The sequence below is a fragment of the Peromyscus californicus genome, unplaced genomic scaffold (assembly GCF_007827085.1).
Source record: "Peromyscus californicus insignis strain IS unplaced genomic scaffold, ASM782708v3 Scaffold_23__1_contigs__length_62951481, whole genome shotgun sequence".
NCBI classification, from domain to species: Eukaryota; Metazoa; Chordata; class Mammalia; order Rodentia; family Cricetidae; genus Peromyscus; species Peromyscus californicus.
Window position 1 is genome coordinate 48544023 of NW_026294534.1, and position 23961 is coordinate 48567983.

The 23961-nt window shown below is 35.5% G+C and overlaps 1 protein-coding gene across 1 annotated transcript in view; it reads right to left on the bottom strand.

Moving 5' to 3' along the window:
* Galntl6 (polypeptide N-acetylgalactosaminyltransferase like 6) overlaps window positions 1-23961 on the bottom strand; it is a 1088908-nt gene that overhangs the window by 712989 nt on the left and 351958 nt on the right. Inside the window, exon 3 of the mRNA XM_052752327.1 lies at window positions 4437-4545. Coding sequence (XP_052608287.1) covers window positions 4437-4545 — 109 coding nt within the window. The remainder of the gene's footprint in view (window positions 1-4436; window positions 4546-23961) is intronic.

Sequence of the window (23961 nt, forward strand, 5' to 3'; positions counted from 1 at the left end):
ACACTGTCATAACTCCCAAATATTATGAATGCCCACAATGAAAACTAAATGATATGAGTAGACAATTTTAATATTCAGAATTTCCTGAATTCCAATTTATATTAAATCTTTAACATGTCTATATGCCAGGTATAATGTTCATAAAGTTTTCGAAATATGTAAAAATCTATATAATGTTAGTTTTGTAAGGTTTATACTTAAAAACTTGAGAATTAACTTACAAGGTTCCCTGAATCTCAGTTAATATGTATGATTTAACCTAAGTTGGACAATTTGGCAACTATTAATTATGTTCTAAATTATTAGCCCATTTTATAACCCAATTTTTAAAATTGTGCATATATTCTCTTCATGTCCATCAGAAATAATACAGTGAAAGATTAGTGACACATGATTGTAAAAGATAAGCAAGAAAATCACTCATTTGCTTAATAACAAGTTAGTAATTGCTATGAAGATTCTATATATGAACTACTAAATTAAAATGACAGGGATTTTTATTTATTGAATGGGATTAAGAACTCCAAAAGATAGCACAAAAATACAGAAATTTAATTTTTAATAGTCAGCACTCAGATAAATGGACGAAACAAACTTCCACTAAACACTATTGAAACTTGAACATACATTCAGCAAAAACATAAATAATTGCCGTCAGCTAAAATATAAATAATTGCTAGATTCTTACGTTCTTCCATATGAAAATGAACATGGGGATTTAGGTCTTAAATGTAGAGAATAAAATTCTCAAGCCGTTAAAAAGTGGACAAGGCATCACCATTGGCATGACCTATGCTTAGGAAATCGTCAGTGTACAGGTGTGGAGTTTAAACCTCCAAGCAAAGCACTAGACTAGATGCAGAGGTTTCAGGCCAGGACCTCACAGTGAGAATAAAAGAGAGAACAGAAAAGAGAAAGAAGGAAAAGGAGAAGGAAAGATGGAAGGGAGAAAGGTGGAAGAGGGGAGGGAGGGAGGAAGGGAAAGATTGAGAGAATTTAGCCAAGTTAAAAAGAAGAACTGTTTCATAGCCTACACGTGCAAAGATGTTTTGAAAAGTTTGTGAAATATGAGATAATACATTTCACTACATTATCCATCAAAGTACATTATCCAAAACAAAATGATGCCTCTGTGTAGATTCATAAGGAACATCGGCACTGTATAGATTAATAAGGAATGGAATGGACAAATAAAAATCAACTTAGAAATTACTATGAATTTTCCCCCGAATAGAAGAAAAAGAGCTTATAATCACAAGAGATTAATCTCATTAAAATGGATAAATATGCAAATTGTAGTGATTATGTATAAATTCCATTACAATTAATTGGGGAACTACTACTACAGGATGAAGTGCTTACTGGGACTTGCAGCAATGGGAATTCAATCCATTATTGACTGAAGGGAAACTGCCTAAGAATTTTGGAGAACAATTTACTATGGCCAATGATATGACTTCCTCAAACATACAAGTATACTATTTGATATATTCTTCAGAAAATATTGTCTCTAGCACAAGACCATGCAAAAGTGTTTATAGAAGGAGTACACACGATAACTAAAACTTTGAAAACATCCAAATGACCACAAAGAGAATATTCTAGAAAATTAACGGTAATGACTCAACTATTTTCACACATTGACATAGATTAACTTAATAATAATAGTAAGTGGGGAGCAAAAGTCATTGTGTGTGATTAGACTTTAAGTAAATTCAAACACAAGCTAACACAGCAGAATGTGCTTAAGGGTGAATACACAGGTGGTAATAACTCTGGAGAAAAGTAAGAGGGTAAGCATGAAATTTCAGTCTTAGAGGAGATACAATAGCACATGTGGCCTGGATATGGTACATATAGATGTTTATTTAATTTTGAGACTCTATTCATGTGTGTCTGAATGATTGAAAATGTTTTAATTTAGGATATATTTATATATCCCCCAGAGAGCCATTAAACAGCCTTAACATTAGTCACTTTAAAAAAAAAATGACAGCTAATTTGTATTGAAAAAGGGCTACATTGTCAGGTTGTTTGAATGTCCCTTGATCCATATAGAGATAAACCACAAAATAGGTGCTATGAAGCAGAAATAATGGGGAAGTGCTAAATTTTGTGTCCAAAATTTGTTTGCACAAACTGAAGGTATAACCATTCATGTAAAATTAATTAACATGACTTAATATTTACAGTTTTGGAGTCTGGAATGTTGACCCAGCAATTAAGAATGCAAGCTGCTCTTCCAGAACACCTTAATTTAGTGACCACCACCAATGTCCAGTAACTCACAAATATCTGCTCCAGGTGCTCTGATGCCTTCTTCTGGCATGCTTGGGCACTGCACTCGTATGCACATACAGGCACACACACACAATAAAAATAAAATAAAATTTAAAAGTAATTAGTTATTATTAGCTCACGCCCAAATAACTGTTTTACTTTACATATTATTTATTTATTAATTATTTAGTCATTAAGGAATTTCTGCAAAGTAGAATAGCAAAGGAGCAATTGATTTGCTATGTATATAGTTCATAAATGGAAAAGCTAGAGTTTTAACCCAGCTGTGTCTCTGTCCCCTAGGTCTGTCATTACACCATATTCAAATATTACATTACTTTTGGTTCTGGGGATTGGTACAGGTAGATTGAGAAGAACTGGATCTTATTTAGCTCTCCATGGTGTTAGCTAATTGATATTCATTATGTTAATGGGACTTAAAGATTCAATGTTACATAAACTTTGGCTAATATCTACCAAAATTATTCTGAGATTCAGCAATATGCTTAGTACTAAGCCTCCATTCAACATTTTTGATGACTTTATTATTATTATTTTGTTACAGATTCAGTTGACAAGGTTCAGTAAACATCTCCAAAAAACCTTTTGTGTCCTGAAGCATACGGAACAGATGGTCAGATTAATACAGGTGGACTAAAGCTGACAGAAATAAGGGATGAGAGGATTAACAGGTGAAGCAGGTGGTGAGGAGAACAGTTTTGTGATTTTTTTCCTTGGCTCATGGTCAATAAAGGAGGGGGAAGAGGATATCTCGAAGAGATTGATTCTCTTAAAACAGGAATTATCTTTGGAACAAGTTGCTTTTGTGGAATAGAGAGGTGGGTTATGCTTGATGAAAAAAAAAGAAAAGATTGTGAGAAAAGAGTGAAAGGAGCTATAATTAGATCAGCTCTACCTGACTTAGAACAGCCCTCTACAGTGTCAGGACAATGTAACACTCTCGCTGCAATTATCCCGAGGGGATGGGTTTGTAGAAGGTTGACCAGGATGACCTCATCCTGGGTAGCCAGAGCTATGCTTCTGACTTGACCCAGATGTAGTACCTCACTGCTGTTCAAATATCTTTCCAAACAGTAGTTACCCTATTTCTGTGACCCCCCCCCCCCCCTCACTGTGAAAGAGCAAAGTCACTTTGGCTGAGCGAGAGAACGAGGACTGCCTGGTATGTGCCATTCCTTTCCATGGATTTCTACTGATGTGTTCTTCTGAATTTTTAATTGCAAAACTACATTTTTTTTTCAATCTTTTTACAAGGACTGTTCCTGTAATTTCTTTCTGTTAGCTGTATCACCTGGCTACACAAATGCAAGCCTAGTTGGTTCTATTGAACTGTTAGCTCAAGTATCACCAACTTCAGAGTTGTTACAGGTGGTTATAATGCCTAAAACTTGTGGCACAACCGAGTTGCTTTGCATTGCCATTTAGATATAATTCACCCCAATGTGTGAATCTGGCTCCTGTTTACCAGGTCATGTCTCATTGATAAATCCCAAGAGCACCCATAGAGTTATTTTTAGGGCTGGGAAACAGAAGATAATATAGATGTGATGATTTTCAATGACCTCTTCTGCAGCCAAGGGGAGGCCATTCATTATTTGTCTTGTCTATGCAATTCCAAGTCATTTTGTTACTGTGGGATAATTTTTTTGTACACTAGTTTAATAAAATGCTGATTGGCCAGTAGTTAGGCAGGAAGTATAGGTGGGATAAGCAGATAAGGAGAATTTTGGGAAGAGGAAGACAGAGTCAGGAGATGCCAGCCTACCACCCAGGGAGCAGCATGTAATGGCACACAGGTAAAGCCACAGAACATTCGGTAACATATAGATTAACCAAAATGGCCTGAGTTTAAGTGTAAGAGCTAGTCAGTGGTAAGCCTGAGCTAATGGCCAAGCAGTTATAATTAATATAAGCTTCTGGTGATTATTTTATAAGAGGCCACGGGACCGCAGGGTCAGACTGGGATACAGGAAATCTTCTGACTACATTTCATTTCTGCCCATTGTTGATCCCCAGTGTTCCCATAAGACAGATACCCTTACTGTATGCAGAAGAAAAACTGACATGAGAGCCTTGGGGTGACAAATGAAACACGGAAGTAAAAGCAGCATTTTGTCTTACTCTGAAGTCCGTACCTGAGCGCAAAGCGTCCTTCTGAATGCTTTCGTAGTCATGCCAGTCTTTTCTTCTCAGACCATCTGTCCACGAATAGAATTGCCCATCTCCCAGTCCTAGTGGAAATGTCTGTGGAAAAGGAAAGCATTCAAGCATGAAAAAGGAGGTATTTTCTTCTGCATGGTTGGTAAACACAGCACAGCACATAACGGGCAGTGCAAGAATATTTGTTAATTAAATGGCTCTTCTGAATATCTTGAGATGAAAATATTCACATTCTGAACTCCCTTTTTAACATCTAAAATGCGAAATGCCCCGCCCACAGCCCCATATCATTAAACATTTTATTTAATCTAGAGACTTTGTTGAGTACAGCTTATCCTTCCTAGTTGTTTCCATTTGCTTAATGTGTAGATATTGACCTGCTGAGTTAATTTTGTTTGTGACTGATAAAGTTTTATTTGTCTTGGTCAAAAGTATTTGAATGGTGTTTTAATGATATTAGTAACCGTTCATTGAATGCTCACTATGAGATTGGTACTATAGTAAATGCTTTACATACAGAGCTTTTAAGTCCTAATAGCAATCTTAGGTGACAAATCTCCATTTTTCTGGAAATTGGACTGAATCCAAGAGAATTAGAACAACTTTATTGAAGGCACTATGCCCACACCAAAGATTGAACCCATTCTTTGAAGACTGACCTTGTGTCCTTAATTGACACCAAAGTACTGTATTCTATCTGATTTCCAGTAAAGTACAGTTTGTGTTTATACTGAAGGTTCAAATGAGCAGCCAGAATTCAACTGTAGTCAGGACACATATCTTATATATCCCCCAAACCCAATGTGTTGTGATGTCGCCATGGAAATATCCCTTGCTTACATTGTTAGAATCACTTTATTTCATAAATTATGTTCATGGTTTAGAATAAGAAACAAAAATTACTTTGAAAGAATTTATTTTTACAGTCATAGTGTTCACATAAATAGGTTATTCATTACATAAAGAAGCAAATTATGCAAGGTAGGAAAAGTCAATTTGTTGAAAGATGAATAAATTCAATTACATATTTTTCCCTGAGAGCATTACCAAGGCAAACAGAATATCTTATCTGTTAGTTTTAGATGTCATTTCCATTGTATGTATTTCTTTACCATTACTGTATCTTTATAGCTTAGAGAATAATACAGTATTTTGAAGGGATAGAAATAAAATATAATGCTTAAAAAAGAACAAGAGGGTTAAGTCAGAGAAAAGATTTTCCTATTTAGATGACAAGTTTACATCGTTCAGATTTTTTTTTTTTTTGTAATAGTATAGGTCGTTGTGGTAGCAAACAGGAAAAGACACAGAAGAAAGATAATGGTGAGTACTCATCAAATAGTAAGAGGAATGAAGATGAAAAGAATGAATATAGGAAAAAAAGAACAGTAAAGTAGAAGAGGGGGGAACTATATGAGATTGGTAACCACCACTTAAAACTACACTAGCACATTAGCAAAATCCAGCTAGACATTATAAGGAACTGAATTTAAAGTATACACCTTGTGGGTTATATCAGCCTTGTATTTATTTATAGTGAACAATATAAAAATCTATATTTTATAGATAATAATTATTTTAAAAAGCACCTTGCAGATGAACAGATTTGACACAACACTTGGAAATAATTTTGTGAAACACAAACTCTCTCTAGTTACTTAGCATGCTGCATTCCCTTCGTTTTGGCATACTTAAGGTAGAGAACTCATTGTAATTCTTAATTCAGATTTATTGAACACAGAGTTGATCTTTATTTTCTCCACAAAAGAAAGGACATAAAAGAGACCAATACATCTGGAAAACCAATAGTTGGATTGTCATGAACTTATCATAAGTAGAAAGAGAAAAAAATCTTGTAAGACAGCCTAAGGATTTGAGGACAAAATTTCAATAACACCTAAGAACAAGAAGCATCAGTTATTCCTGAGAGTAAGGTTAGACGTGATTAAAAGATTGGCACCTTTTATACAGGGAAGCTGAATCCGGTTTCTATCTCGACCTGCAGCAAGGAGATTTCTGAGGTCCACCCACTCTACTCACCTACCTACAGATGACAAAATCTGTTTCTTGACTGCATGTCTTCATTTACTGAAAAATTAGGTTTTGTGTCGGTCTGTCTAAAAACCATTACTAGCCCACTTGTCCTTTTCCACTGTACTTCCAGAATGCTGCCAGCTCAAGGCTAGAACCAAAGATAGAGAAATCCCTGCATGAAGCGAGAATCACAAGGAAGAGATGTGGCCCTGGATCCTGCCATACAGCCAGTACTTATGAGAGATCCCCTCACCAGCAAACTCTTTACACATAGTGCTTAATGTCACCATTCACTTTATTTGGTTTGTTAGTATGGCTATGGAACCAAGAGTTGCCAGACTGCTGAGAGAAATGGTAACAGATAATTTGAAAGTCTAAAGATATTGCAAACTTGAGAGTACACAAAAACAGTACATGCTTAACAAAGTAAAAATTTAATTCCGTTAACGCTTTACAGAAAGCACTTCCTTAGAACAGGAATGACAGAAAAAAAAATTTAGACCCTTGAAAAGGACTTTGGAAAAGTAATAATATGCAAGAAAAGAATAATTACAGAAGAGTTTGGGAAATGAGTGTCAATGTGCTTAAGAAATAGGAAGAAAACAAATGCCAACAGAGATAAAAAGATACAGCAGTAAAGGAAGACAGACCCTCCACTTATAATCAGACACAGAGGATGGAAGCTGCTCCCAAAGAGGACTCCATTGTGAAAATAGAACCTAAAACAAAGAGATGAAATTGTCTCTTTATTTTCTAAAAACATGGGAAAGACTCAGACATTTTAAAAGAGATTGAGATTAATTACTAATGTGTATATAAAAACAACTGGGGCTGGGCATGTTGGTTCATGCCTGAATTCCCAGCACTAGGGAAGCTGAGGGAGAAATTTCACAAATTTCAAATGAGCCCAGTCTACATCAGGTGAAAGAGTAGCCTCCAACAAGTTTCAAATAAAATAAAAAAATAGGAAAAAGAGAAAACAGGCTAGGGAGGCAGCTCCATGAGTAAAGTGAGAGTCACAAAGCCTAAGGACCTAAGTCTTTATCCCAAACACTCACTTAAAAGGGCAGGCATGGGGACATGTGACTGTAATCCTAGTATTAGAGTAAGAAATTCGATTACTCCAGATCATTGGCCAGACGTGTTACTCTAAACTGTAAGCTTCAGGTTTAGTGACAGACCCTGTCTCAACATATAAGACAGAGAGCAATCAAGGAAGACACGAGGCATTGACATGTATAATCCCACCATGCTGTGTAGCATTTTCCCCCTAAATGGCATGCTCTGTCTTGGAGGAAAGACCATTCAGACTCTCCAATTCTAAACGGAGTGTCCTTAAGACTCAGGAAATACACAACTCAAGAGTATCAGGAAGTCCCCCAAAACATACTGGATGCGTAAGACCTTATCTTTCTTGAGGTTGCATAAAAATTAAGAGAGCTGAAAAAGATTCCCAAACCTTTGGAGCTGCTTACAAGTCTTTCAGTGAATTCCAAGGCTCTAGGTTTTGTGATTTCTATTCAAAGTCAGCTAGACTTTTAGTGATACACTTGTCTTTGCGTTGTCAGTGCTCTCTAAGTAATCTCTCATTCACACTCCTGTATGTAACACTGTCACACAATAAACTCATTGGTTTATCAAGCTGGGCTTTGTTGTTATTGTTACTTTGATCTGTCTCTGGTTCCCTCTCTGGAGTGAACAGATATTTGTTCATGTCTCCCAAGGAATAGTGTCACCTCAAACCCTACCAAAAAAATAAATATAAAAATAAAATTAAATAAAGCTGAGGGTGATGACATGCTTTAATATAAGTACGTATGAGGCTGAGGCTAGCCTAGGCTACATAGTAAGTTCAAGGCAAGCCTGTAATATATACCGGTATCTTGTAGCAAGACACAACAAAAACAAAAAGTCAAAAACCCTAATGAAGTGGGAAAATTGGGCCAATAAATTAGGCCTGAAGAGAGAGACTGTACATAAGAGCAGGATGATAGTATTTACTATTTGATCTTTTTTTTTTTTTGGTTTTTCGAGACAGGGTTTCTCTGTGTAGCTTTGCGCCTTTCCTGGGACTCACTTGGTAGTCCAGGCTGGCCTCGAACTCACAGAGATCCGCCTGGCTCTGCCTCCCGAGTGCTGGGATTAAAGGCGTGCGCCACCATCGCCCGGCTACTATTTGATCTTGCATAAATATTCTAGCTTGATAAGTCGTTAAACTAATATCAATGACATAAATATATTAAAAGGAAACAACTAGATGAAGCTATTTAAAAATATATTTTTATCTGATAGTAAATTAGCAAATAAAACTAATGTCACAAGACAAAATTATCAAAGGCTAGTAATATACATTTACCTGCAAATTTGAAGCATAAAGCAAAATGAAGATAATAAAGGTTAACTTAAAAAGATAAATAAAGGTTAACATACTTTTTCCAGAAATCAGAGCTTGCAAGGAGGGAGGCAGGGTGAGGGAATTGCTGGTTAACATTACAGATACAGAAATTATTGTATAATTACAGTCACAGGTTTTCTCTGGCAGTAGTTTTCCCTAAAAACACACATCTTGAATACTGAGTTAATTTCTTATGTGTTCTTAAGCATGGTCTGTGCTCCTGTAAGGTCAGCTGGCATAGTAAGAATGTTTGATGATGGAGGAGGTATCACGCTGACATGAAACATCTGACACTATGTCTTAACACATGGTGTCTGAGGATTTTTGTCATAACACTCTTCTGTCTACATCACAGCTTCTCAACAGCCATCAGCACAAATGGTTAGAAATGCAGCCCGTCAGTCCTGACTCGTGTCTATTAATAAAGGAACCTAGGCAGAAGAGGAGGACTGATATCTTGTTCTCGGGTTATTTCTTGGGATTACTAGTGTCCATGTGTGGGAGAGTGACACAATTATCAGAGCAGAAGTTAAACTCATTAGGATACCATGTGCCACAATTTATGGAATAGTCTCCTCACTGATGGCCGGCCCATAAGATTGGATATTATTTCATCCTTCCTACCTCTGACACAATGAAAAGAACCTAAATCAATCTGAGTGCATTTGTATAGAAGTAACAATTCTGAACGCATAACCACCCAGTCAATGACCCATTAGTGATCTGACCCTTCTCCTCACAGAGCAAGCTCCAGCACTTGGGTCCCCTGGCTGCTCTGTTGCCTTTTCACATTCTAACTCCTCACATGATTATAGAAATGCAGATCCATTATCTACAACCATGTAAGGTAAGATAAATGTAAAAAAGCATTGTACCTTCATGAGTCATCTGTTTCAGATCCATCAGTAGGTCAACCATTTATATGTGAGAACCCTTTGATATTTGTGCTTTGTGAACACTCTATTCATAGTTATGCTGTTACATATGATTAACTACAAAAAAAATACCAAGGAAAAGAGAAACAATGCATTAACTAGAAACCACATAAAAGAGTTAGAGCTTGAATTTTTAACCTCTGTTAAAAATTAATGCACATTTGAATGGGTCAAGAGAAAGTTTCTAGGGGTGAAACATTGCCTATCAGCAATGTATTTATTACCAGAGACAGCAAGCTCAAACGTGGGTTGAGTTCATGATACATTAGTGGGATACACTGTTCTAGGGACTGATATGCTTGAGGACTACCTTGTTATATGGGAAACTACCTTGTTCTAAAATCTCTTCCAAGAACTGCCACTGTAAAACAAAACAAAGCAAAACAAAATGACTTGTGAATAAAAAGAAGATGCTTTTTCCATTTCTGTTAGAGAAATCTTATTTATCACAGTTTAAAAATGGTGACATTAAGAAAATATATTTGTATATCACATGGAAAAACAACTGTCAATAAACTGACTTATTTCACAATAAATTACATATGAACCACTTTACATTTTCTTTGGAAAACATTCTGATTTAGTAGAAGGATTCTGGATCCAGAGAAACAGGGTATAAACTGGGGTTTCTGATGATAGACAGGAAGTCTATAATTCCCGTCGATCCCTTAGTAAGCTGGCATGGACTTAGTCTAGTAAAATCAGTACCTCCTGTATCTACATGTAAAGGTTTTTTAAGCAGTGAATCAGAGTACGCATGCAGAATTGGCTTTTCATAAAACAATGTAGTAATATCAATTTTTAACATCTCAGTTCTTTTATTGAATGTTTGCTGACTCTTACAGGCTTTTGAAAGTTTTAGTACAATTGCAGAAACAAAGATTATATAAATCACATAAATTATATATTATGCAGAATGTGATATGCTAATAAAAATACTAATTTGATATAGTGATGCATATGAATTCTTACAACGGATCTGATTAAGTGTCTTGTACATTAGAAGTATTTTTCATCTTCCCTTAGAAAATTAGACACTATAGAAAAACAATATTGTGGATGGGAAAATAGATAATCATCATTTGTTATATATAGTTACAACCTTATAAGCAATGGATGTTGAGCAAAAGTTCAGAAATGTTATATTTACACATTAATAATGTCATAAAGAATAAGTAACTAACATCAGGCAAACTAGAATTTTAACCAAGTACATCTGCCTTTAAATCATATGGATACAAAGGAAAACACAACAAACAGTGTTTTTTGTTGTTCTCCATTATCCAAACTTTATTATGTAAAATTACTCAGACAAGAGTTAGGAAATAATGTGAGGCAAATAAACAAAATCATACTTGGGATTTTGAACTCCATGCACTGTGCTTTAGGGGGCACTGAAATTATGTGGAACATAGAAATGAAAACTTTATTTTTGTTATTGCTGTGAAGTCCCATTCCTTCCTCTGTTGTAAGTGAATGGGAGAGTCTTCCGTATGTCTTGAAGGATCTACAGAGAGTTTCTGCATCCATAGAACATATGTATCAGTTAGTGCCTGGCATAAAATCATTTTTAATGTATAAAACCAATTTGCTCTTTAAATTTTGCATAACTTCTCAATTGTGTCACTGGTAATATGATCCCAGGAAACAGAAAATAAAATAAACCTTGAGATGTTATGAAATTCTGAAATTAACCCTCTTGACTTTATCTATTGTCAACTGTAGCAGGGTCAAGACCTAGGTTTGTGACTCAGGGAGGGGAACGCACTAGACTGTACCCTTTGTATTTTTATATCCTAAGTTTTCTCTATGGAAACTGAAAATACAGATGGTTATGTAAAAATATTTATGACAAACTTTTAGCTAACTCAAGTGTTTGTAAAGCATATTGTGCTGGATCACATCATTAGGACGTATCAAAGTGACAATTGCTAACTTGAAACCCCTTCCCAGATTTATGCTATGGCTTTGCATGTGACCCTTCCTTTAACCTTCCTCAGAAATGGAGTGCGTCATTGTCAGCCTTGTGTGGCCTTCACTGAGCACACCAAGACCTCGAGCTTGGAAATTTCCCTCTTATATTTACATTAGTTTCTGAACTCTTAAGGGTCCGGCCTGATTTTTCTTGTAAGATAGCTGCAGAGGTAATATCAACTCTCCAGCATCCTTGCAGAAAGTGAAACAAAGAAAGGGTAGAGTTTTCAAAATCCAAATTTTCAGGAGGCAGTCTGAGAGGTGATAACTTGTCACAGTGCTGGTTTGATTTGGGGATTAAAGGCTCATCACCTGAGTGTCTTGATAATTCCAGATTAGATTGTCCACAACAACAGGCAGGTATGCAGAACACACGAAGGAAATTTTATAAAATTTTGTCATATAATACTATTGACCTTTATTATATGTGTTAGCCTATGGGGTTAGTTTTTTAAAGGCTTCTAAGACATTTACATTGTTTTAATAATGAATGTATTTTTTTTCATTATTTTCAAAGTCTACAAGGATGTGATATCATGAATTATAATTTGGAAGCCCTAATAACTGTTCACTACTTTTGCAACTGTCCTGAAACTATTTTTTAAATTATGTATTCCTTCTATGGTCTCCAAGAAAGTTAAACATTATATTTTTACAGGCAAAAACCAGAATACCCCTCATTTTATGAGTTCTTGGGATGTTTGTGAAAAATTTCCAAAGCTGTCTTCATGTTTAGTTTGCTGAAAAGGAAAAAGAAAAGATATATTAATGCATATATAAAAACATATAATATTCCAAATCTTAAGTTTATTACTATGAGCATTGTTACGTTTCAGCTAACAGGAGTTTCTGTAAGTAACTAGATAGATCTGCAGGAAGCTATTCTTACAGTAAGAGCATTGATCAGATTGAATTTGTTGGTTATTAAAAAAACCAACCTTGAGAGAATTTGGAGGAAGGGAAAAATATCATCCAAAATATAGTGTAAGAAGGGTTAACGACCCAGCTGTGGTGTTTATCAAATAGCCATAGTCTGTTTTCAATTATGTGTCGCTCAGGAGAGTTGTGATAACGACCCTCAAAATTAGTATAGTTTTCATTTTCAGTTTTAGCAACAGAAAGACATCAAACATCATGAAAGCCCTCCCTGCCTGCCTGCTCCGCAGCTGCATACCTTGGGGACATGTCGAGGAGATCCGCATCTTACACAGATGATAAGAAGACTGAGAATTTTTCCCAGCATCTAGGCATTTTCATTGTAACTCCTAAGGGAAAATTTAAAGGAGAGGAAAAAGAAAGAGAAAAGAAGACAGGAAGATTAGCATGGAAATGAAAGTTGTAACCGAGGAAATATGAAAACAATGAAAGATCATGTTTAAAAAAAAAACATTATATTAACCTTCAGAAATCACCTGTCCCCCTCTTGATGGCAGATCCACACACTTGCAGTTCTCTGGAGTTTTAAGCCTGGGTTTCATGACCCCCTGAATTTTTCTTCAGAAGGACATCGGGTGGTGCCTCTAGAACTCCACCCTATTAATTCGTCAGGAAAAACATCATAACATCCTCAGGTGTTCTCCGGGATCAACATTATCTTAAACCGTGATTCTATGTCTTTATTAATCTGAGCTCAGCACAGAAAAATGAAAGGGCCATTCGGGAGGAGAAGCAACAGCCTTTGACTGTGGTAGATGTGACTAAAAGAAACCAAGAAGGAAAACAATGCCAGTCCTTCTGACTTGTAATGCCACAAAGTGTTCTAAATAGGTACTAACACAATAAATAGTACGATAACAATAGACTCAATGACACCATGCTAATGAAATTAGTTTATGACTAAGGAATGATTAAACGACAGTATGCGTGCATTATCTTTTATAAGTCTAAAAATGTCATTTTAAAATGTGCTTTGTCTCGGGTTACCATTATGGTGAAAGCTAACTTCTTCATCATCACTCCAGCCAAATGTGTGCAGACATCAGTGTCACCTCAGCTCCATCTCTAATGATGTTTTCTACGTTTAGATTTGTAAGAATTTTAGATGGCTTTTATCGTGATACTGAATTCTTGACTGAAGGGAAGAATGAATAAAAGTGAAACATGCAAATTTTCATTTGTAAAAGACTCATAAATATGATCCTCTGGCTTATCTGTCATAATAGCTGTGCTAGTGCAGAAAGCACATTCATCTTTGGGAAATTTAGTGGAAAAAATACACATTATAAATCACCAGAAATTTAGCAAGCATTGATTTTTTAGTTTTAAGGACTGTAACAACCTGAAACATTAAATAGATCATTCATGAGTCAACCATTATGTCATTCTCTGCTTCTATCACCAACATGAAATTTTATATGTATGTGCATATTTGTATATTGGAGACAGGTTCTGCACCCAAGCTGGCTTTTGACTCTCAGTTTCCCTGCCTTAAACTCTGGATTGCTCTGATTATTTGCCACAGTGCTCATCTTTTCCACTACTAACATTTTAATATTGGTATAATTTTAAAATTCATCATTCAACTTGTCAGTCTAATAGTGTTCACCAAATGTCTCCTCTGGTACTAAAGACACAACTGAGACCCAAGCAATACATATCTCTGAGAGACATGACATTCCAAGAAAAGAGACATTCTCTCAACTAATATTAACGAATCACCTCTCTTGTAGTTAATATTGTTCTTCATGCTTAGAATTTGTCAGTGACTAAAACTAATAAAAAATTCATATTATATAAATGTGATATTAACATAAATAGTTCTCTAAATAAAATTACCTTTAAAGGGCTCCTGTATACTTTAAAGTATTGTAGAAGGAGAGCATTCTATTGTCTGAGGAATAACTAATTTCATTTTCATAAGACTGAGTAGAGAGAGTTCTTATCAGAAAATTCCAAGTATTGGAGGAGTGGTTCTCAACCTGGGCATTGAATGACACTTTCACAGGGGTCACCTAAGATCATCTGGGTAGCAGATATTCACATTATAACTCATAACAGTAGCAAAATTACAGTTATGAAAATATAATTTTATGGTTGGGGGGTCACTACAATATGAAGAACTTAAGGGGTCACAGCATTAGAAAGGTTGAGAACCACTGTATTAGAGGAATGAGCAGTAGTATTTAGTAATATTTTCCTTTTAAAGTTTTACTTCAAAAAAACACACAGGATATTGTACTTAAGCCAGATACCTGTTCTTGTGTAGTACTTCACCCACTTTTCATGAAGGACCAAAATATAATGAATACAAAATAAGTTTGTTTTTAATACTATTAGCAATCCAACATAAGACGAAGTTTGTTTACAATGCTCCAGGGAGGGAAATAATTTTCCCCTCCTTAGATACCAAATGATAAAATGTCAAGACTTGACAAGTATAAGAAAAATCACTTTAAATCTAAATCTAAAAAGGGTCTTGGACCATGACTTTCAGAGCTAATTATTTCAAAAACCAATGAAGATGTTTTCTAGGCTCTTAATTTAGAGGGTCTTGTTCAACAAATTGTAGACATGAAAGACAATAGATCATTGTCTTTTCCTGGTATCTACTCCGCACTCTGAAAATAATTTACTTATGGGAAAGCAATTTCAATTATTACAATTATAATTAGCTTGCAGTTTAAAGTTGTTAATGAAAACTAAATTTAAAACATTCCACTTTATAGAACTTGGATATTGTACTGAGCGACACAGAATTTTGAAAAAGATTTATCACCATTTGGTTTTATAACTAACAATGATCTTCCCAGTATCTGCCATTTCTGTTACAGCCGGTAACTACAAAATAACGCATTTTATTCTATTTTATTGTACTTAAGATCTTTAAAAAGTTATCAATGAGAAAGCTACTTCATATTAATGAAAAGCCTTGACTGATGATGGGTTTTTTTTTTTTTTTTTACAACTTTCCAAATGCAGTAATTTTGCACAAGATACTCAAACATTATTTTTAAAACAGGCTTTGTGCTAGATGGTTTGTGTGAGTTGTAGTCATGATTTTTGTGAGCAAGATGAATGAAAAGCGATTTGATTTGAGATATTCCAACGGGTAATGAATTTAGAAAAATGCATTCCTCTGTTAAACAAAATAACATCTATAATAAGCAGCATAGTTACAAGGCGTAAAAATTTCTCTTTTGTCTAAATAGTATCTCTTTGTCTGCAAGGTGCAAGAGTAAAAGGCCATGGCCTCGTTGGTTACTCATTCATTTTACACGCCCATCAAAGATCCGCCTCTTCCCTCCTCCCACACCCCCAGCCTCCCCCTCCCGACCCGCCCCCTCCTCTCCTCCCCACAAGAAGGCAACGCCTCCCATGGGGAGGCGCATCCAGTAGAGGCAATTCCAAGCCCTTCCCCCCTGCCTCAAGGCTGTATGAGGTGTCCCATTATAGGTAGCGGCCTTCAAAAAGCCTGCTCACGCACCAGGGGTGGATTCTGATCCTACCGCCAGGTGGGGGGTGTGTGTGTGTGTGCTACCAGATCAAGCTACACAACTGTCAACCATGCAGAGGGCCTCCTCCAGTCCTATGCAGGCTCCACAGCTGTTGATTCAACTTTCAGGAGTTCCCACTAGTTTGGTTTGGTCGTCTCTGCAGGTTTCCCCCATCATATTCTTGATTCACTTGCTCATAGAATCCCTCTTCTCTCTGACTGGACTCCTGGAACTCTGCCTAGTACTTGGCTGTGGATCTTATATATCATGCTTTCAGAGTGCAAAGTGATCTAACTAATTTTTAAATACTAATTTAGATAAACTCTTTCATATGCACCACTTACCATCTCAAGTATTTGAAGGGTGTTAAAGATCACACATTTTAGTGTTTACTGAGAATAAAGATATGTTTCATTTAGTTGCAAGGGAAGGATATGATTTGCTTGCCATGCCTTAAAATGTTACTATGACTACCACCACTACTACTACCATTAGCGTAGGAATCCAAATTGTGCTTCAGCCTTAAGTAGTTTAGAAGTCAGATTTATCCTTTCAATAAGGGGAAAAAATCTGGAAAAATTAGAAATCCATTTTTCTTTGATGTAAATGAGTCATGAAGTCTGATGGAAACCCCTGCCTCCCACCCACCAAGAAATCCAGCAAACCTGAAAATCTGAGAATTAATAGCCAAGATCCTTTATGTTAGAGTGAAACACCAGGTAACATGACTGTAGCGAAAACAAAGGAGAGTTGTGTTTTTGATTGGTGGAAGCTGAATGTGTACTAATATAAGAAAGAATTAGAAAAAGCTAAAACTAGAACTTCAGGTTCAAAGAGCATTTATTTCTTTCTGAGTTTTATTTACCCAAAGGAGGGTCATCACTGAAAGTGTAAGAAAGACCAGTTCTAGGGAAGACAGATGACTACAATTGATTTTAGTGAAACATGCCTAGGGGCCTCCATAATGAAGACCAACGTAAAATGGAAAAGATTTAGAGCCTTAATCCAATTGGGGTTCTCTGACGATTTCAGTTTTCTCTACTATTTCTGTCTCAAGAAAGGTTCAAGATGGAAGGAGAAGAGAGCCTCACAAACTGCTGATAGGGGTCACATTCTGTTTAATCCATAAAATTATATGATACTCTTAAAACCTGCAAATACCATATCAGCAGAACTCTGGTACAGTAGTAGTGGATGGTAAGTGAAAGAGTTGAATGAAATAAGAAATAATCTGTGTGTAATAAAGTGTCCTCGGCTAGTTCCAAATAGAAAAACAATATCAATACAGAGAGACTGTGGGAAATTAAAGCTCTGGGTATCTCCAAGGGGTGGGGTTGGCATGCAAGAGGAGTTATAAATGTTTAACAGAGACCAGTTCTCTCAGATTAGTATACACATTTATGCTAGAGGCCTATTTATATAAGTTCGTATTATCTGATACATTTTATTTGTCTTTCAACAAAAAGGTTACAAAATATTCTGAAAAGCAAATAAGCAAACAATACCACATACTATTTATAGGCAAATAAAGTAATGGAGCCATAATCTGACAGAATAGGATTTTAGAATTACTTAGTGAATTAAAATAGCCAATTTATATGTAAATGGAAAAACAGACAATAGTACATCAGAAAAGGTGAGAAACAAAAAAAAATAAAGATGTAAGAGATTGAGAAAGAATTATAAGAGATGACAGAAGTAAAATAAGATAATAATGAAAACTCACTTTGATGGCTTCATCCATAGATTTGGTATTATTGAGAAAATAATCAATGTACTTAAAAATATGTCAAAAGAAAGTCTCCTGACAAAAATATGAAGGGATAGTATAATGAGAAATACTATTCAAAACTTGTGTCAGGGAAAATACTTGAAGCAAAATTCACTGCTTTTATTTTTCCATTAATAGGGGACACCAAACCAATGATCTAAGAAGCGGGGAGAATCTCAAGCATGATAAACACAATAAAAGCAAACAAAAACACTAAATATAAAGCTTTTATGTTCAAAATTCAGAAAGCCACTAATGAAAAGTATATCCCGAAAGAAGCTGAGGTAGGGTTGTGGGAATTGGCACCACATTATCAAGATGTTAAGGCGATCATTTGTTGTAAACTAGGAGTAAGAAGAGTCTCAAGTAGAATACTGAATTCAATAGTATGTGCAGAGATGATGGACCACACTAGTGGAAACCCATGAACTGTGGACTGGTGGCTGTGGAGCCCCCATGGGACTGGACTAGGCCCTCTGGACACGGAAGATGGTTGTTTGGCTCGAACTGTTTGGGGGGCACCCAGGCAGGGGAATCAGGATCTGTCCCTGGTACATGGGCAGGCTTCTGGGAATCCGGTGCCTGAGGTGTGACACCTTGCACAGCCTTGGTGCAGTGGAAAGGGGCTTGGACCTGTCTAGGCTCAGTGTGCTGGTCTCTGCTGACTCCCCATGGGAGACCTCGATTTGGGGGGATGTGGAGATGCGGGGTGGCTTGGAAAAGAGGGCTGGGGAATGGGAGGGGAAGGGGGGGTCTGTGGATAGCATGAGGTGTGAGTAGAAAATTTCTTAATGAAGAAAAATAAAATTAAAAAAAAAAGAACTCTGCATCTAGTGACACATTCTTCGGAAATGTTCAAGTGAAATCCTAACAGAAATAAAAATATTCCATAATAATAATCAAAAGAGAGCCTAGTACCTAAGTTAATTTCAGACAAACCAGATTTTGGGAGAAGGAAGTGTATTAGTTTAAAAATTGATGCTGCATAATGCTAGGTGTTGAAACATCTAAGAACACAAACAACTTTAATGCAGGTATCTAACATCAGAGAATCAAGATGCATTATAAAAACATTGATATAATTTCATGACATAGAAACATCAGCTATTATAGCCGAAAACCTTATCTACCAGCACTATTTTAACAGCTGATTCACTAGACTGGCCCAAAATAGCTAAAAGTAGAACAGATATAAACAGATTAAGTTGGCGTGGAAAGACAAAAACAAAGAAACAAAACCCAAAACCTTTTGAATAGATAACACTGACAGAGAAGAACAGAGCTGAAGAAATCACAATATCTAGTTATCAAGTTTTAACACTAAAATTATCAAATGCATGATATTATTAAAGAACAACTTAATTTAAATTAGTAGAACAGTAGTTCCAGAAATGAAAATATGCATACTAATCAATTGATCTTTGTCTGTTGAGCAAATGCAATTCAGTGGATAAGGAGTCTTTATTGCAAATTAATGTCTTTGGGCAGCAAGACAAGTCAATGTGAACATCTTGTCACAAATTTACATTTTTCACAAAGATTAAACCAAATAAAATAAAACACTGAAATATAAAATCCAAAGCAAGATTAAATCTTTGAAATGAAATTATAGAAAAGTATTTGTGACCTTTGATTGGGTAATGAGCTTCCACAAATGAAAGGACAAGTCAAGAAAGAAAAATAAAAGTTAATATGTCTTCAGTAAAATTAAAGCTATCTGTGATATCTGTGAATAAAGATATTCACAGGAGACAATGTCAGCAGAATACAAAGTTGACCATAAGCTAGAAGAAAATATTTTCAAAGTGCACACCCTTTATCCAAAGAGAGCTCAAAGTTTAACAATTAGAAAACAATTCATTTTGAAAATAGACAAATGGCAGGAACTCATGCCTCATAAAAGTTGTATGAATGTAGTATTAATACACATAAAATTCATCATTCACATTTTCATAACAATTATATACTTAAGTTTTATAAAGGCATCAGTAAAATGTCAAAATTCTCTAAGTGTCAATTCCTAATGAGAATGAATATATTCACTTTGGAAGATAAAGTTGACAATTCCTACCAAAATGCAATGTAATATCATCTAGTCTAAGCTCTCACCCAACTAATTTGAAAACTTACGTCTATAAAACTATTTTATGCAAACATTTATAACAAGTTTATTCACTGTCTTCCCAAAGTACAAGCAAAAAAGATGTCTTTCAAAATATAAATAAATAATCAGTTCAAAACTTGTATACAATGCAGATCATCCAGCGAAAAGGAGAACCGAAATATCAAAACACAACAATGGATTTCTTAAATGCATATTCCTTGGTGGAAGAAGTTAGTTTGTAAAGGCAATCCTAAATGACATTTTGGGGAAAGGAAAATTTATAATGATAATGAAAGGAGATCAGTGTCTGCCAGTTGTTAAAGAAGGGTTGGATAGATAAAGTGAAAGTATTTTTAAGATGATGAAATTATGAGGTGTAATACTGTAGTGGTTTGTAGGTAAAATACGAAATTTTCACAGTATATTGAATTTTGCCATGGAAAGACCAAAACTAAAACACCAGTACCAGATAGGTCATCCTGGCTTCCTCCCTTATTTACAAACACATACTGGATGTTAGGTAGAATTTAATAAAAATTAAGTTTAACTATTATAACTGTATGAGATAGCCTCATTGATGTGGGAAGGATAAAACGTGCTGATTTTAATAACTCTGGAAATGAGTAGAGAAAAAAATAATAAACAGAAATGTAACAATGAATTTGTTATGGACTGAATATTTGTGTCCTTCCAAAGTGCTTGTGCTGGGGCATAATACCCAATGTGATAATATTAAGAAATGGGGCCAGGCACTCCATCCTCATGAGTGGGTCCAATGACTTTATGAAGGTGTAGTGGGTTTCCTTATTCTGCTGCCGTGTGTGGACTTAGCCCAAGACGCCTTGCAACAGAAGTTCTCAGCAGACAGTCAATCTATTGGTACTTGAGGTGGACACTGAACAACAAATTTCTATTGTCTGCACACTGTCCAGAACAGTATAGCAAATGGGTGCTTCGTGCTAGCAATTCAGAAAACTTATTTGTGTATACTAGTTGAGAAAATCATCAGAAAGGAGTGTGATTTAACCTTCCTGATGCTTTTATTGTTATTTATTGTAAAAATTTAAGTAGGAGAGTGGATCCAAATGTGTTGATGAGGTGTTTCAAGCTCAGTGTTGAATTGACATATAAGAATCTAGAATTACTTATCTATTAATGACTGGATTGCAAAATATGAGTCTACTCACATATAGGAGAATACACCGACAGATGGTTACATATAGACATATATGTGTGTATCTGTATATACATGTATGTATACATAAAATCATGCATTTGCAAGTATATAGATATGTATGTATGTCTATGTACATGCTAGTATACATATATGCTATTATGGTTTAAAAATTATGTATCATGTGGAACATGCATTTGAAATTTGATTGCCGTTGAGGTACTGTTGGCTGTTGGACTTTTTAAGAAATTAGCTTATTAAAATAAATTAATGAGGCGCTAGAACTACATAATGGGAGTTGAGAGCACTGGTTGCTCTGCCAGAGGGCCCAGGTTCAATCCCCAGTGTACCTATATGGAAGCTCACAACTGTCAGTAGCTCCAGTCCCAGGTAATCTGACCTCCAAAGACACTGCACACACGTGGTACAGAGACATACAGGGCTGTAAAATGCAAAATACCTATGCACACCCAAAAATAAAATAAGAAGATAGAAAAAAGATGAATGCATTTCTTGCAGGAGTTGACAAGTGACTGTATGAGCAGGTTGCTTCAAAGCAAGATCTGCCTTAATGCTTTGTCTTTTGCAAACTCAGACACTTGCTCTTCCGCTTTCTACCATGAGTTAAGGCCACAAGAAGACTTAGAAACTATATAAAAACCAATACTGTCTATGAACGCCAAAATAAAACTTTTATTTTTTTTTTTATGAAATACCAGTCTCAAGTACTATATTTTGGCCTCAGAAAATAGACAAATACTCTTAGTAATATACACATGCATTTCTCTACTTCAGATGAGAGGACCAAGGAGCAAGGACATTACGTGACAATACACATACCTGGCTCCCTAACTTTGCTTGCAAATATTATTTAAGAGTGGACACAAAGACTTTTTGGTGAAAAGGCGTGGTTCTAAGAGGAGCTAAAACATGGTAGAAGCCCTTACAAGCATAAAAAAAAGATCTAATTAGCCAACAACGGACAAACCAAAAACGAAAACAAATGCCTTAAACAACAAACAAGGAACACAAAAGGCAACCAAAAGAGCTTTCGAAGACCTATTTATGGAATAATTTTGACAAAATTTTAATAAAGTAGCACTTGATCAAAACGAAAGGCATTAAATAATATTCAGGAAACAGAACTGACTAAATGGAATGAGGAAAGACATATGTTCCTGGAAGAGGAATTCCAAATGATTCACAGGCGTATCCCACCCATAGCCATTCATCCTGTATATTCAGCAGAGTATGTGGAGCTAAAGCACGGATAACTTCATAATGGATAAGTGTGATTTTGTTTGTTTCAGCTGTTCAAGGTCAGCACTGACATTGATAAATAATTCTCATACCATATACATTGGATACAATGTAATGGGAAAATAATTTTCCTCAGTGGCCTTCCTCCTCAAAATCCATGCTCCAGTCTAATCATGAGAGGGAAAAAAAAAACATTTAAGTAAATCCTGATAGATAAATATTTTTTAAATTACCCAAGCAGTACTCCTCAAACTGTCAAGGTCATTGATAGCAAGGAATGTCTGAGACTCTATCAGAACCAGGAGGAGCCTAAAGGGAAATGATGACTAAAAGTTTTGTGAACCCCTAGAAGGCATGATGAGATCAAGATAAGAACTGAGGACAAGATTACAGGGTGGAGTCCAGTTAACATCGTTTCAATATTGCTTTAGTATTTGTGGTAACAACATCCTGATAATATGAGATACTAACAAAAGAATAAGCTCTGTTTGAGGTTTCTGAGGGCTGTGTACTTTTTGCAATATTTTTTATAAGCTAAAACTGATCATCTCATTATAAACATTTTGTTCTCTTAATGATGTTTATACCTTTGTAAGATTGGATACATCCGTATGCTGAGCTGTGTGTTTGTCTCTTATAATTTGTGGCGCCCCTGTCAAGATTTCCCATTCTTTACTGTGAAATGTATTATCATAATTAATAACTGTTAAGTAAATAATGAGGAGCAACAGACCGATTTCTCTCTGTGCTGTGTTAGTTTGCATTTAGATGATGATAAACTATTCATTTCAGTTGTTTTTATTTACCTACTTGTCTTGATACTATTTAAAATTGTGATGTACAAAGGAGTCTTTTGTGTGCTTTACCAGAAAATAGAAAATGCATTTGGCCAAAACTGTTTGTGGAAGGGCAAATAGAAATTTGAATGAAATGGAAATTAAAATAGCAAGACTTTGTCTCTGTTTATGATTAATAATATGATGAAATAAATAATTTCCCAATTGATTCTATGCTGTTATGACTATAAAAGTTTATTTCAAGTTAATTACAATTGTGGACATCTGAAGATTGGGTGATAATGTCAGTTTTCCTTGATTTTTTTCTTATTTGTACATATTTGTCTGTGAATATAAACAAAATATCTGAGTTTTGAATATTTGAACTTCTACACTGTTTTTGGACAAATGTCTCTGGTTCATCATTCATTAGAATGACAGTGATAATGTATTATCCCTCATGGAGTGTTTTTTTTTTTAAAAAAAATATTGAGTTGGGGTACTCTTAAAGGCAGGCTTATTGAATAACATCAGTCCCTCAGTGGGTAAAAGTATCATTTAAAGAACTGTAAACTTCTAGTAGATAATTTCTGGAATGCCCAGATATTTCACAGTTGACATTTGTATGAATTTGCTTGGATAGA